This window comes from Homalodisca vitripennis, chromosome 8 (assembly GCF_021130785.1).
Source record: "Homalodisca vitripennis isolate AUS2020 chromosome 8, UT_GWSS_2.1, whole genome shotgun sequence".
NCBI classification, from domain to species: Eukaryota; Metazoa; Arthropoda; class Insecta; order Hemiptera; family Cicadellidae; genus Homalodisca; species Homalodisca vitripennis.
The window spans coordinates 101,622,454-101,640,379 of NC_060214.1; the positions used below are offsets into that span (position 1 = coordinate 101,622,454).

At 35.3% G+C, this 17,926-nt stretch overlaps 1 protein-coding gene across 5 annotated transcripts in view; it reads right to left on the minus strand.

Annotated features, from left to right (window-relative positions):
* The window catches only part of LOC124367798 (phosphatase and actin regulator 4B), a 514,259-nt gene that overhangs the window by 202,660 nt on the left and 293,673 nt on the right, over positions 1-17,926 (minus strand). The window contains exon 1 of one of the 5 annotated variants that reach the window (XM_046824918.1): positions 14,092-14,213. The exons of the other annotated variants lie outside the window; for them this stretch is intronic. Within the exon in view, the coding sequence (XP_046680874.1) occupies positions 14,092-14,176 (85 nt within the window). The 5' untranslated portion in view covers positions 14,177-14,213. Of the gene's footprint in view, positions 1-14,091; positions 14,214-17,926 lie in introns of those variants that run through there. 5 annotated transcript variants of the gene reach the window in all.

The window sequence follows — 17,926 nt, forward strand, 5'->3', positions numbered from 1 at the left end:
CCGGTGACGGCCTCAAAACGAGTCTGATACAGTAATGGGCAATTTGCCCGAGTAATAGTTTCCTCACCTTGTGGTAAAACGATATCGTTAGACGATGTCAGCAGTGAACGAATGTTGTTTGCGACAGACAGTTCATTATGCCGGGCCGCTACGCTGGGTGACAGAGTAGAGTACGCACCGAACGATTTAGCATGGAGCACAGCGTAGTAGGGGACACCCCCTCTCCTTACTGACTACCGCAAATAGCCTACCCCTCTCGCGACTAGATCGAGTACAGCCCGCCCCAAAATTCACGAGGGAATGGTGGTTGTGCGCATGCGCTGGCCGACTACATAGTTCAGCCTGTTAGTAGTCTGTACCAGCGAATGTTCGTGGACAAGCCTAGTAAACAAACCTTGAGAATCAGTCAATATTTATTATAACTTAAGATTATTTAACTAAAATTACCCTGAAAATGGCTCAATTTTTATTAAAATCCTCCAAAACACAACTTCATATTTAGAGATTCAAACAGGGATATTAATATAAAGTGTAATCAAATGTAAAATTACTTTCATAGAACGATTGTATAAAATCGATAAAACATTAATGGATAGCTCTTACACTCGCCTCTGTCCACTTCAATCTGCTATAAGGTATTTAGGTTTTATTTATACAGCTTTCTACATATTCATTTCATTTATAATTAAATTTCCAAATATTTTATAAAAATATACATTTTATGCTTTACGTTGCAAAATAAAATTGCCTTTTTATTATAGTACTGACTTGAAAGTATAAAAGAATAAAATATTATATACATAAACTGCATACAAACTAATTATTAGTTTTACCTAATTGATACGTTATTGGATATGCATTAAATTCTAAACTTTTAATATATTTAATTCAAATAGCATGATGATTTATTATTATTAATGTATAAATTAATTAATGTATTAATGTAATGCTTCCCATTATGATTAATTAAATATATAATATTATCTGGCCTATCCAAACAATGCCAGTAAAGCGATAAATAATCAAGCGTACTTAAAATGATGACAGTGTAGCACTGATTTATTAATATATGAACTAAAGGTATGTTATCTGTAATTAATTACATTCACTCCTACTCGAGCCTGTCCATTATAAACGACAGCGTCCATCAACCATTGGGGGTTAATTAAACTATAATTAGCTTGGCTAAATGGTTTGAACTAATATTATTAATACAAAATAATTATTTTAACCCAATGCAGTTCTGCAGTAATTCACATGGAATTGTAAAGCGTAATTTAATTCTATACAAATATAAACTTTAAAATTATATACTCATCTGAAAATGGTAATTTAACCCGGTTTTGGATACTAAATCAAGTCTAAATACTCTTGAAGTAAAGGCTGGTCCCCTTTTACATTTATTCTATCCGTCACCATAGGACATTGGCTGCGCGAAGATCGTATCAGTATAATGGGGAGAAAGGAGTCTGTACGATAAGAAACGAACTGAATTGATAAAAAAAGTGTTACGGTCCCAAGAACGAATTTGACTCTTAGGTACCCTAACTCAAATCCAAAATATGACGTCTTAAACTGAGTGGCAACCGTCTTTTCCTAAAGAATGCCCGTGTAGTTTATTGTTACATAAGTAACGGTGTATCGTGAGCGAACTGTATAGCAGAAAATTCCCAAAGTTTCAAAGTAAAAAATAATTCTTGATTTTTTTCTGATTTTTAAATACAGCCAAACCTCTTTAGAAAGATTGAATAGTTTTGATAATCTGACCAGCAATTTAAGGTTGAAGATGTCCTCAAAGTCTCTCCTTCACTAAAGATTCTTTATTTCAAGGCTTTCCAATGTTTATGCTAGAGTAGTTCATTTCTAAAACCAGAACGAAACGGCGACACTTATTGTCACACTCCAGTAGTCGACCCTTTACGGTACGCAGTTTTCACTTTCTTTAATTCGTTTTCATTCATCCGGAGAACCATCTGTCCGTCCAACATGGGTGAAATTGTGCGGAAACCATGTCATACCAGATACTCGTAGAATAACTATTAATATTCTACATATATCCTCTTTAATCAACAAATAGAATAGTTTTGTATAACATTTGTTTTATTTTAGGTTCTGTTTACTTTGCACCTTGTATAATACAAAAATTGACGATTTTTCGAGTCAAAATTTGACTTATGACGATAGTCTTAAAATTAAGATTATTTTTATCTCAGAGAAAGATTCCCTTTTAAGCCTTATTCTGCCCGTCATTGACCTTAAACGCCTTTTCTCGTATTTGGAGAGTTGAAATAAAAAATTCTTCGGTAGTCTTACGAGTAGATTGAATGGTGAAAAATCTCCAAGTTCGGGTTATGAAACAAAGTGAGCTGTGGTGTTTTCTATTTTTTTTTTTTTTTTTTCATAATTCCAGGATGACAAATAAGGGCGCAGAAGTGTTTGAAGTTGCTCTTACGGGATACAATTCAAAGTAATTTCACTGTAGCCAATTCTTGAGAGCAAAACGTCAATGCATCATACAATCACGAAGAACGTGCCATTTGAAGATATGATTAATATGCATCTAAACGCTCTTATTTTTTAGTTTTTTTATGTCATTGGCCAAATTAAAAACCCATTAATTTGCCATAATTTGGCAAATTATGAACCTGTGCTAGGATCATACAAAACAGAATAAGGGGAAGAAGCGATACAGTCCAAGGTCGATGGTACTGATAAAAAGTGCAAAGGTCACAGACAGGATTTGGATCTGTGCTATCTCTAACTCAAGACCCAAAGTCCAACCTCTTAGACCGCTCGGCCACCGGTAATTCCACAAGGACGACACATAAACTGTGGAAATATTGCAAACGCAGCAAAGCATTTTTCCTCAGACTAGTCCAGCAGCACTAGAAAAAATTTAGCTGTATCTCTGTTTGTATTAGTTACCCAGGAGATAAATCATTCATGCTTACGAGGTGTGGTGAGGTCCGGCGGATTATTTCAGTTAGTTCTGAGGTCTGACGCTAGGGCTGCGTCACGTGACTTTGTTACAGTTCTCCAAAATTCTCTCAGTCCGAGCACTCACTTTTTCCGCACCTCATTTTATTGCAATATAAGTGTTATCTTTTGTGTCACTAACTAATACACTCACAAGGCTCTCTCTACTAACTTCGTCAAATGTGAACACGTTTTGTACGGGTAACAGTTCAACGAGTTAACAATAAGGTGGAGCAATTTCAAGTGATTACATGGCCGTTAAGGACATTCATCATTGTTATGGATGGCATCGTCAACGATGGATGGCAAATATATTAAACCCAGTTGTTCTATCAAAACAATATTCATTGTTAAAAAAACCTTTATACATAAATATTGGTCTTCGTCGTAGGCGACAAGAAAGGTAATGACCGACGGTTTTGCCAAGATAAGCCAAACGTCGACCAAACAATAAAGGACATGAGACATGTCCCATTTAAGACGGGCTCAACACAACATTGATACTTCGTCGTAGGTTTTGTCGTACCTCGGCATTTTCTTCAGCTTCTGGTATCTCTTTAATTATTTTAAATTAGAAAACCACAGCTCACTTTGTTTCATAACCCGAACAAGGAGATTTTTCACCATTATATATACCCGTAAGACTACGAGAGAATGTTTTATTTAAACTCTCCAAATACGAGACAAGGCGTTTAAAGACATTCCATTGTTAATATCCCACTATATAATAAGCACTTAGTTATTCCACCAATGCAGTTGTAGGAATACATTCTAAAAATAGCTATTTTTTAATAACTATAAAATGACGACGTTATGCCTTAAACACTGCGGTCACGACGCTACGTTAACACCGAGGTACATTTTATTTCACAAATTGAAGAGGAAAACGGAGTACACGTAAAAAGGCATGTTGTGTTTCGCTGTGTCATAAAAGCGGACATAAACACGTACAAGTATGATAAGGATGTAAAATATTCATAACACTCGTCTTATCCTTATCCGAAGCTTCAAACCGTCTTACACTAGCTAAGTATTTTGTTGGAAATTCACAACGACTGGAGACCATTGAATCTGCATTCCTCAGTTTAAGTGTCGGCTGTAATGGAAGCCATGATTTTATCTCCTTAAGAACTATGTTAAACTTAAACACTTTCACGGCCTTAGAATTAAGGGAGATGCCTCGTTGTAGACACAATCACCACGCATCCAAACGCTTTTTTTAGGTTAGTTACACTTTTATAGGTTATCAGAAAAATTCAATTTTTTGTACTTCATTGTTACAAAATAAAAATATCAAACTTTCCAAGAAAACTAAAAAAATCTTTACAATGAGACTTCTTTCATAATTCCACGATAAAAAATAAGGCGCAGAAGTGTTTAAAGATGCTCTTTCAAAAAAAAAAGTAAAATTCAAAGTCGTTTCACTATAGCCAACTCTTAAGAGCAAAATGTCAATGCATCATACAATCATGAGCAACGTGCCATTTAAAGATATGATTAATACGCATCTAAACGCTCTTAGATTATTTTGTAATGTGTAAATTTTTAGAGTAAATAAATTGTAAAATACGAACACTTTTTCTAAACATAAAAAAATAATAAAAAGCTTTTAGATGTATATTAAAATGAGATATGCCGTCCAAAAATAATGACAGAACGTGTTTGAGGCTAAATTCAAGATGGCCGCTAGTACAGTCAGCTCATAACGCAAATGTGTCCTAGACGCAGCACATTAAACATTGTAATAATTTATTCCAATCGAAAGACACAGGGAAATGTAGTCATTCGATATTGTATTAAGGTTTTGAGCGCAGTTGGAGATTTATTACGATCGATTAGAGCACCCACCTTGGAGATTTATGATTTTAATCTCCAGCAAGAGATCTGTGACAGACGAGCAAGAAAAGTGACAGGCGAGAGATCCAGCGCCAAGTGAATAACTCACGGGAATATATACGAGGCCGGGGTGCAGACCCTTCAGTCGTTACGTGTTCGTCGTTCGCTATATCCAACGCTATATGCCTGCCGCTGCTATATCCAACGCCGTTGGTCACGTGACTAGCAATACCATACACACAACAGACTGAAGTTACTAACTCCGAGTACTTTACAGTGTCATTTTATATCGTTAAGTACGTCTTTCCAAGTATCATATAAGACATGTGATACAGTAAAGTGACATGTCTGAAGATACACGACTAAACAAAACACAACTTACAGTCTAGGAGCCGAAAACCAATTTGCATTATGAGAGCACAAATCCTGGTTGTTTCATTGCCAGAGAAATATCCGTTAAGAACAAAATCGACCGTCGAAATCGATTTCGCGCTCGAATGGCTAACATCGATTGTCGAAATGGGACAACTCTCTTCTCAGACTATATATCTTTGCGTAACACATTTAAAACCAATCTATAAACAAATGTTAAATCCGGCATGGTTGTGGTAACCACATACAGACCCTCAAGTATCGACTTTTAGCCTCTTAATGGAAATTGTCTGAAACTATTATTCCTGTCCGAAAAAAGTTTTTAAGCGTACCAAATTAGGAAATTATAGTCTGAGTAATAATTATAGTTTGGTATTTTTAACTTTTTTAATACCCCCCCATTTCGAACCCCACTAAAACGCGCGTTGTTTACGATTAATTTCTTTCTTGGAAAAACTCTTACATACACCATTCTCTAACTGCTGCTTAGATTATTGAACAAAGCATATTGAAACTTTTATTGTTTTTAGGCTTCAACTGGTATTTGCAAATCTGAAAACCCGTTAAAAATTACGGCTGACAAAAAACCAAGTTTAACAAGAAGTGTCTTACATATCTTTTTGCAAACTATAAGGTTATGGTAAGACATTGAGTAGTAATTTATATTACCACATTAACTTCAAAAATTAAAAAAAACTCATTTTTTGGTCCGTACAAAAAAGACATTCAGTATATTTTATATAGAATTCTAGTTTCTTAAAAAGAGGTTTCTTTAGAGTCTTCTTTCTGAAATGTGACAGTTAAAGATCTCACTTACTTCTGTAATTGATTCCGTGTAAAACCGATTTCACAAAAATCAATAATAGCTCCTCCACCCATCACGTAATTATTATTTTTTGAAGATTCTATGACTTAATGAATACGAGAAGTAGACACAGTATATAGAACGCAATAACAAATAAACAAGGAATCTATTCAATAAGTTTGAGTTATGATCATTATTCCCAGCCATAACAATAATACCTCACATTGCATCTGCTACCTGGAATATGATCTTCTCTTCAGTATTAAATTAGCATTCCAATTAGCTAAACCCTCCCCCCCTTTTGCCCCACAGTTGCCGGGCATGTTGTCACTACTTAAGCATGCATTCTTGCAAACAAATTATCTCCTTGATGTAATAAGTTGACACAACACGAAGCGCTTTAGTGCCGTCCCCTTTTTATCATTTCATCTAAATGTACCTATTATTAAAAACTGAAACACGACTGGTAAACGCTTGTGTTCTTAATGAGGTCAAGTTGTCCGTGTGTTTCGGAAATAAATGAAAATTTATTCTCTCTAGAGAAAATGTAATATTTTAAAACAATACTAAATGGAATATCTCAAGGATCGATCTTCCAATCTTTACTGTTCTTAATTTACATTTCAATGGCTTTCCATGTTCCTGGATTGGGCATAAATGAATTTAGTATTCCTAAAATAAACTTTAAATAAGTTAAGTGTGAACTTTCATTGAAAAAGATAATACACCACTAAGCTAGCATTGAATAATAAATTTAAGTTAAACTATTGGGTTTCAACGTTTCAACTCATTTTTTATTTCTAAAACTGTTATTTTACAGAACTTTAAGTAAATTTTGAAAATTGCCGTTTTTGTAGGAACGCACACATTAAGAACCCATCACAAAATAACGTTACAGTTTGTTGATGAACTCGGGAAACGTTGTGCAAAGATTTACGAAGTTTGAAAATGACATCAAACTTAATTCACTCAGTACGAAATACAAGAGTAAAAACGTAGGCCTTTAGTCACAAGATTACCATGAAAATTCTCATTAAAACAGTTTATCTGAATTCTTCAGCGACTATGTCGTCAGAAAAGCTATACTCCTCAAATTGTACAAAGCCATCACAAACAGAAAAGTTAAATGAATCTATCGAATTGTGTAATAGACCTTCACAGGAAAAAGTGTTTCACATCAAAATATCACGAGTATTAATCTTTATTTTTATTTATATCGGGAGAAAGTAGCTCCTAAGTTCAATTTAGACAAATGCTAGTTTTTCCGATGAATAATTTTTTGGGGGATGACCACCTGAACGACCTTGAATTAGGTAGATCTAGTGCACTGGAGTCATTATAAGCTTCAAAATTGCAGCTGAGGTTGCTGAACAAAATTGTTAAAGAGTAATGTAAAGTAAAGTGTGATTTCCACTCACCACTTGGCCAAAAACTTATGCAATAAAATTTGAATGATGTACCCTGCAACGGGTATAATACGAACCATGGACACAGCTGGCGAGAACGTCCAACATGGCGATGACAGACCGATATCACTACTACGACTGTCCGACACTCCTCGCTGCACCAGTAAAATGAATCGAACACGAAGGATTTAACTGGTTCATCGCTAAACTAATGTCGGTTTAATAGTCTGCCCTAATTGCTGCCAACTGTGGGAAAGTTCTTAATGGACTGCCACTATCTCAGCGCACACATTGCTGACTCGTATGTTGACATTCGCTACTGATTTAGCCACAATGTTCGATTGCTCTAATACGATTAGAGCACAATGTTGTAGAACAATATAACATCGTTATATCACACTAATTATTGTCCTAAAAGCGTTTTCGTAATGGCTAAAAACCTGTCAGTCGAACAGAGAAGTGTCCTGAAAAGACGAATGGTTTAGGGATTAAAATATTGCCTAATGCTGAAATTAGAAAGTATATCTCTTTCTTAAACCAGTTAGGCACTCAGACGAAGTAACTATAGTTGCTCGGTTCAAAACGCATAACATTGAAGACTTCCGGTTCATAACGCATTGAAATGTCCTCCTCCTTAGACTAGTGGATATACCCACGGACGGCTCTCTAACTGAGAGATCACGGGTTCTAATCCCGGGGAGGTTCCATCATACAAAATAGCAGCCATAGTGTATTAAACAAGCCAGCATAGCCGATAGCTGAGGCTTTAAAGAGATAAAAAAACCGCGTTGAAACATCACTTTCACAATTAAATTTTTAATTATCTCGTACTCATAGTGGAGAGCCAACTTATGTTACATCGAAACCCATATTACACAGACGGTAACATCCAAACATAATGAAGCTGGGTGCTCCTATATGAATAAAAAACTGCGACTTCGTACAGTTCATAATTTCAAGGTGGCTGTTTAATTTTTTTATATTGCAATACATCCTACTAAATGTGTATAAGGGACACACACATAAGGACTAATCATAAGCAACAAACGTGAATGGACCGATGCAGTGGTGTAGACCTGTAAAAGGGTGTTCGCCGCTGTGCACACGCTGAAAAGAATGCAAGAACTTCTACCATTTCACATTTAAATTCTGTTGATCAAGTTACTTGTGTTTCCCTACTTTAACTACTGCAACTCTGTAATCAATGACATGACTGTAGCACTAAACTGCAAAGAGCACAAAATTACTGCATTCGCTTTCCGTTTGATTTACGTCAAAGGGATCATGTTACGATATATTTCGTTCAATCATCAATACTAAAATTAGCTTATTCAAGATTGATTAGAATGTTGTCATTGTTGTAGGCCTACTGTATTAAAAATACGGATTCACCAAAATATTTATCTGAAAACTTTCAGTTTTAGGCGGGGAGTGGAGTAAGTTGTCTCAGAATTCCAATACACAGAATCACAACCCATAACCGATCCTTCACCGTTACAGCCTGTAGATTATGTAACTCCTTACCAGATCCTGTCAATCAAATTGAGAGCCGGGAACGGTTTGTGGCGGAGCTGAGACGAAGAAGATACCTGGACTGGATGATCGTGGCAGGCGGCAGGGCTACTCTTTGAATCGTGACTGTGTGAATGGAATACCGTAAGTGTAAGTTTCAGTTAATAAGCCTTATTTTGCACGATTACGATTAATTTTGTTTGAGAGGTTAAATGTAAGAAAGGACCATATGGTCCTAATTTCGGCTCAATAAAGAAGTGTTTCTTTCTTTCTTTTTTTTTATAAGAGTATTGAATGAAATTTAACACAAAAATTATTTTAAATGTCCGCTATTTTGAAACTTGTTGAATTATTATATTTGTCTTATTTGTAGTAAATTAGGCTTATTTGCAAGATAAACATGCATGCCAAATTTCAGCACCACAGCATGAAGCGGTTTAGTGTTATGTATGCTTAGCAGAAAGCACATACGGGCCACACGTGTAGGAGAATCCTACGAAACAACACATGGGTCAGCATCTTTCCAGAGACATGCAAAAGTGACATAATCTCAAACAGAATCTACTCTGCTGTGATTACACAATCGTAGGGGACAGACTGTTTACTGTATCAATGAACCGCTAGGGGAAAATACGGTGCTTACAGCCCAGTCAAGTACTTTTCCCCCACCCACAAAACACACACACACACACACACACACACACACACACACACACACACACACACACACACACACACACCAGTATTGGTCCTATTATTGTGTCAAGGGGCTTTGTTGAATACGCCCACCCCTCCGCCATCACACAATAGCTCTTATTAATTATTGGTTAACTATCTTTCCTTCCCCACCCTTGCTTGAGCGCTAATTATTTTCTTGCTGCTAATAAGCACAGAATTTTACCGTGCTCTCAAATTTCCAACAAAATTTTGGAATGAAAATTTGTATCAGTTCTGTAGTGTTGCACAACGTTTTGACTGTAGATAAATGATCGACGCACGCACTAAAAGGTTAATTTTAAACAAAATCTTTATATATATATATATATATATATATATATATATATATATATATAGTTGAAGTTGGAAAAACATTATTTAATGTAGATTGTTTGCTGCAATACCAAAGTAATTTCTACAATATAATTTTTGTTTCCAATTTTGAAAGTATGAACTTTTATATATTATTAATTCGGCTTAGGATCAAAAATACAGGGTGGCCCATAAGTCAGTTGTCAGAAATGAAAATACATAGTTACCAGAAAAGTACAAATACTTTATTTCTACAAAGTACTGTATTATTAATGTAATTATTATTATTTATTTTTAATTATTAATTTAAAGAGTATCTAACCTACAATAGGTGCTCAAAGTGGCTTCCACGTTGTTCTATACAAACATCGTCTTATAAAATTGCAAGTGACAACTGACTTATGGGCCACCCTGTATGTTAAAAAAATATGTTAAACTTGTGATAATTCAATTTCTCAACCAGAATTCGAACCCAAACCCCTGTGACGCTTTTTAACCACACGACAAACGTACTGCGTTGATAATTTCATGTGCAGTGCTCAAAAAGCGTACAAATCATAAAAACTATACACAAAATCTGTAATTTACAATAAAGCCTCTTGATTTGTCAATAGTAGGCTAGTAAAATTTGTAACGTCTCTTATTAACAGTTCGAACTGATCAAAATCGATAAGGGTATACGAAAGCTAGTTATTAATCTGCAACACCTTCGCAGGTCAAGGAGAATTCCGATGAGGAATATATGAGCTTACGAGTCAATCAAGCTGTAAATCCATTTAGAGTTTAGCGAGATTCCAAATATTATGTATTATAAAGAACTTAAGCTCAAAGTTTAGAAGGCTGGTATCTGTCCTCTTCTTCAGTTTAAAAATATAATAATAACCGTAAACGAACGAACGAATCGTTGGCACAATGGTCACGCAATACATGACAACAGTAGGTTGTACGTCATAAAATAAAACGTGTACCTTTAACCTATCACTAACAATAGTAGAAGCAACAAACACACACACGCTGCTGATGTGTGAGCACTTTGTGTCCAGTCTGCAGTTCAAAGGCAGGATGGCGAGGATCTGAAGACTTGGAGGCGAATAGACGGAAGCCTTGGGTCTAATTTTTATTTCTATCCTTCATTATGGCTCTGGGCTAATTTGATTGCTTTAATTATTATAAACTGATTAAGTTCCTTGTTAATTATTTTCTTCAATGTTAAAGGCCTAACTGGGTTAGCAAAGTAAAGATGTCTTATTTTACCAGGCGAAGTTATGGCTAAGAAGCCCTCTCTAACACTTAACCTGGGGACCAACGGCTTAAACGTGACTTCCTGTGTCTTCAGCACCAATGGCCGGGCAGGCGGACTGCTTGCAAGGACAGGATCGCTCAGCGGTCACCCATCCAAGCAGCAGCCACGCTCTACGCTGCTTGATTAGGTTATCTGGCGATAACCGTTGTACCCGCTACACTACGCCATCAGCAATTGTTTGTCAACTAAATTTACGAACAAAGCCTTTGTTAGTTATCGCTCTGTAAAGTTCTATGAGTGACGTACTATATGAAACGTATATCATATGAAAACTTCTTCGCACTTTATATATCTTTCAAACAAACCATTTCATACTATTCCATCGTATTTATGACTTTGTCACACAAACATTCTTTTACCCCTTTAAATTGCCCGTCAACAATGATACAAATCATTGATCATTGATACAAATGATTTGTATCATTTTGTTTCAATGAAACAAATGAAAGGTAAAAAAGAGACGAAAGCACTGATATTCTAAAATGAGCAAAGATAAATTCAAATTTATTTTTAGTTGGCCACATCATTAAAAGAAACTAAACACAATCAAAACTGTACAACAATTTGAGATATCGCTTAGGCGAATACATTGACATGAGAAATATATACAACCTGGGTAACCCTAATCGAACTGGGGACATTTTTATCTGCGTGGCCCGCCACTCATTTCAAACACTGGGATTTCCTAACGCCCAGTCATAGTCACATTTGTCGAACGACAAATATTTGGAGCGTCGGAGTTCAAGACAACTGAGAACTCGGCTTGGCGTAGAACGAGGATAAAAGTGATGTTTATTGGATCACGAAAAAGTTGTGAGTTGGCTTGGCTTCTGCAGCGCGCTCAATCCAATACTGTCTCTAGTCAAGGTATAACTGTGGATACAAATGTGCAGAAGAAACTATACAATACAGAAAACCTAATTAAATACGTGAAATTATAACTGAATAATGTTGTATTTTTCAGGAAACTGAATATTATTTTGTTTTGTAGCAAATCTTGGAATCAAACTGACAACGTACTCTGAACTAATACCATTGTTTATAGATTAAAATAAAGATTACAAAGAAAAATTAATGTAAAATTGGTTGTTGTCAAAATAAGCGTGCAGGTCCATTGTGTACCACTTTTAAATTTCAAATTTATCAATAGCTACTACATTTATTCTCTAGATAACATTCGATTGTTCTGCAGGCTTCGGTTTATATTGTTCACCTGTATTTATCAATAGTACAGGATAACTGTCGCTAAAACAACTTATCAAACACAAACACACATTTTTCCATACTTCAAATAGTGTTCAATTAAATTCAAAATACGAGTGTTAATCCTCAGATGATTCCAGAGGAGGAACCGTGACTATATGTCTAATGTAAATTCAACGGCATGCGCCTACATATAAGTAAAATTCGGACACAAAAAGTGAATTAATGGGATCTACCTCACCGTTTACCAAGACCAAGGTCACAGTGTTAGAAGACAGATTATTTTAATATACGACCTGCGACTGTTTCAGAATTTCCCTCTTCTGAAAGTAAACATGTAATACGCAAGGTCCAGCCAGGCGACATGAAATATGGAGAAATGGATCGAATCGGTGCTGGTGGTTTTGTGGCAATCATTACAGCCCTCACTTGGAAAAAAACTTGTCAAATATAGTTTTAAACTGTAGGTAACTCCTAATCATTTTATTTTCTACGTAGCATAGAATAACAAAAAACTTCACAAATGGGGATAAATTACTTATCGAAAAACATTTACACTTTAAAAAGAGTTAAAAACTTATACAGTGCGCCCCACTAGCAACCCGACAAACTTCTAAGGTTGTTTCCTGTCATCAAAATAATGAATAAAAGTTCATATAAACAGATCTGCCATTACAATGTTTTGTTTTTACGAAGAACGTTCATTTAATTAACATATATTGCAATTCTATCTTATTTTTCGTATGTATTGATTTACTTAAAAATTATGTTTGTGTATTATCAGCCTATTTCACATTATTCTCTTCGGAAATAAATTCTCTAAAAGTGTTGGCTAAAACGTTTGCGTGTTTATTACACATTTAGTGTACTTCAAATCAAAACAAAGATGTTTTTCGAGACTGAATTTTCTTGTATTTTGTCTGATATCTCAGAAATGGGTGGGCTTACTCATTAAGAAAGTTTGAGACGTACTTTAATAAATATTTCGGTTCTTTTTAAACAAAATCTAATAAATTTAACAACTATCTTTAAGGCATAGAAACGTCAGTTTCGCTTTATTTCTGTCCTTTTCGGGCAAAATCTTTACGCTAGTCGTAGCTGGTGAACAAAGCGTTTCAAAAGAAAACAAAGAACTTTTTACATTATTTTGATAAGAGGAAACCACCTGAGAAGTTTGTCGGGTTACCCGTGGGAAACCCTGTATTGTGTTATAGCTGTTTAATGATTGTAATTATTGTTAGCCTAATCCTAGTGATCAGCCATTTTGTTTCGTAGTGATGTAATTTTACTGTAAATTATCGTTATATTTAATAAACAAAACATAATTAAATTAAAATTTAAATGCAAAAGTAGTAAAGAATTATTGATCAAAATTTCGAAATAGAGCGGAAAATCAGCGAAACCTGAAATAAATACTAACTGTAACCGACGCACGAGTTCACAAAATTAGAAAAAACTTAATGGCCACTGAGTTTCAACTTATACCACCTATTTTAATGATAAAATGGAACAAAGTTGGGTGTTGTAGATCTGCACTTTAATATTATATAGCTCATAAAACCTTAAGATAAAAAATATGAGAGATAAACTCAGTAATTCCACTTAAGAAACACTTAAGAACCCAAGCCACCCCTATAAAACTAGATTACCGGGAGGATGGTGCAGCAAGTTGTCCCAAGTGTTACGGCGACCTTCCTCCGGTAACGAGATGTACCGACCCGCTGCCCCCTCCATGGTGCACCACAAGACACCGACTGCCGCTCTTATCAGTCCCGAGCACCTTGCTGATAACAGACTTTACGGGCACCGCTTCCACAGCGCACCGGCGCGCCGCCCACTGCGACTCCAATTGTACAAGGTGTCTTCCTTGATAAGGAGACGTCGAGCAGGTAAAGTGCGTCACACTTGTCCAGGGTTTACGCTGGAATAGCATTTTTAATTGACCAGCACGGAAATTCGTTTATTCCTGACGTTTCAATTATGTTGCGGGATCGTACGTTTCGTTACATACGATTTTAATGGGTGATCTATGAAAATGTCATTACAAGTGGATGGGAATTACCATTAAAACCATTTTGATGGTCGACTAGGTCAATTAATGAAATTGAACATTGAAAATATTAAAAATTAAAGGATTATGAACAATGTACCATGTATTGGTGGTACAACGAATTGAATACAACTTGTGAATCAGTAAAACATCTCTTATCAGATATTTGTGATTATTTACAAAAGAGGGAGACAATGTTTTACAACAATTTTGACGATTTATTTTGATCATGTTTCAATTTTGGGGCAACACTGGACAACGGCAATAGGCCAATGATCCCTGATTCTTAAAGAAAACATTACGGCCAAAACAGTTTCATATAGAATTCAAAGAAATTTCCCAATCTAAATCCACCATTACGCCCCTAATACACAAAATATAAAACGTTTAACGAATTTGTGGAGAAAGTTTTCTTGTAACATTAAATACCTTAGATAAAACCTTAGTAATATTAAGCAGTTATTTATACTTTAAAACATGTTTATATCTCATTCAGGTTTCAAGATAGCGGTGTCAATATACTGATTTGAGAAGTACCGTATAAAATAACATAGCGGATATAAGGGTGAACTACACATTGTAGGTAGGTTAGTTAGATTGTATAAACTAATAAACATTTTCAAGATATTTACCATCGTTCAGTGAAACAAGAAATCAGTAACACTACGTTTCGAGATCTGCAATCTGATCTCTTCTTCAGGTAAAGAACTAACCTAATACATAATTACAAACTAGGTTAAAATAAACAAATCTTACCAAAGCGTTGTGGCACGCCTTAGTCACACATGTTTTTTATTAAGTGCATGTTTATAGAGTTAGTGAATATGACAAACAACATGTAGGTTGTGATTCCTGACTAAGGCGTGCCACAACGCTTTGGTAAGATTTGTTTATTTTAACACAGTCTGTAATTATGTATTAGGTTAGTTCTTTACCTGAAGAAGAGATCAGATTGCAGATCTCGAAACGCAGTGTTACTGATTTCTTGTTTCACTGAACGATGGCAAATGTCCGGAAAAATCCTGTTTCCTTCACAATTCTTCTATCGTCAAAAATAACCTTCAAACAAAGAATTTTCAAGATGACGGTAATTTACCTCTAGAATGTTAAGCTATTACAAACAAATTTCACACTAATACGTTTCGCGTTATCTCTTCAGATTTCAAGATGCCTGTTCAATATTTTGGTAAGTGTAAGAAACACTAAATTATTACATATAATATGTTTATAAACGTAATTTCAAACTGATTACAACCGACTCAAGTCCATGGTTTCTAAAACCACTTTACAGGTGTGTAACGACTTTACACCGTCAAGTACCCAGATGGTGGAGATTCAATACATAGCATAAATTAAAGTCGGTTTTGTGTCGGTCTGTTTGTGCATTGATATTTCCTAAACTACTCAACGCATTTTGATACGGTTTTCACTGTCGGCTTCGTTATGAACTAGGGAAGGTCGCTAGTTCATATTGCATGATACATCAATATATTAATCATAGAAAGTAGAGAACATTTTTTATAATGCGACCATTTTTATTTTTACGTTTCGAATCTTTCAACCATGCATAATTAAATAACATGTAGCTGTTACTATATATGTATATAAAATTGTAGGGCTCCATCATGAATGGTTTCACTAAGAAAGCTTAGGCCTTAAGAAAATTGCGTGTTAAGTCGTGGGTAACTGTTAGTTTAAAATATTTAAAAATGTCTTGTGTTTAACGAGCCAATTAGGAATCATCATAATATGCCCTCATTGTTGTTTGAATTAACTTTCAAAACTAATAATGCAAATGCATCCCGAGTTTGATATTCCACGATAAGAGCAGTACGACAAATTCACTTTCCTTCCAAACTGTGCATGAAGGAAAATTTGGGGAGCAAACAAAGGAATGTGATTTGTTCTCTTGACACGTTTCCCTAGAATCACGTTAGACTGACGCTAAAAATACCTACATATAAAATTAACACTATAAAATGGTTCGTATATCGTGCAATCTAAATACATTTCTTTACTTCGTAATTTTTTAGAGTATTTCCCGAGTTCATCCTAATTTTTCATTGATGACAACACTTTGTGTCATACAAATTTTAATTTGCTATATAGTAAAACTTACTTTCAAACATTGGATAATTCAAAGGGCTTTACTGTTCATTGCCATCCTTAAACAATAATAATAAATAACAAAAACTTATTTGTATATTTATTTAAATTATAGTAAAGATTTTCAAAATACTTTTCTCCACATTTACCAAATAAACAGTACAAACACAATTTTGAAAAAAATTAAACTTTAATTACAAAAACCTTATCTAATTTACATTGATCCACTACAAATTTAACATTTCTTAAAAGGTTCATTTGTATACTTACTTGTTTGTTTACTTACTCTTTTTTATATGTTATTAAAATGTACAATGATGAAGAATACCGAAACATTTGTATGTAAAATAGAAAGTATTAAAAAGGGTTGTACTTTCCTAATGTTGATACCAATTGTAAAAAGATAACCGTATATTGTGGATTTAATAATATAAATAATAATAAAATCTGCGTAGTTTGAAATAATAGAAACTCCAAATATTTTATTAGCCCCTTTAGCTTCGGATTATCTGCCTCACAAATAAACGATTACCTACTCGTGCTTGACACTTTGTCACCAATATGTCACAACAAGCAGCATTACTACAGCCACCTGCACCTGCTGTGATTGTCACTGCTAGAGGCCGTGCCTGTGGCTGGCGTGTCGAGAGTCTACTGTTTAGATTTAATCTTATCTTGTGCATGTTTAGGTGATGATGTTCGTTGACTTTGTACACAATTTACACAGTGAGATCCTTCACTCCGTCCGTCACAGAGCCCATTCTCTGTTTACCTCACCTTGTCTGCAACGCTATCTTCAGGATTACGGGTGTATGTCACCAATGTTTCACAACAAGCAACATTACTACAGCCACCTGCACCTGCTGTGATTGTCACTGCTAGAGGCCGTGCCTGTGGCTGGCGTGTCGAGAGTCTACTGTTTAGATTTAATCTTATCTTGTGCATGTTTAGGTGATGATGTTCGTTGACTTTGTACACAATTTACACAGTGAGATCCTTCACTCCGTCCGTCACAGAGCCCATTCTTTGTTTACCTCACCTTGTCTGCAACGCTATCTTCAGGATTACGGGTGTTTGTCACCAATGTGTCACAACAAGCAGAATGACTACAGCCACCTACACCTGCTGTGATTGTCACTGCTTGCCACCGTGCCGAGAGTCTACTGTTTAGATTTAATCTTATCTTGTGCATGTTTAGGTGATGATGTTCGTTGACTTTGTACACAATTTACACAGTGAGATCCTTCACTCCGTCCGTCACAGAGCCCATTCTTTGTTTACCTCACCTTGTCTGCAACGCTATCTTCAGGATTACGGGTGTTTGTCAC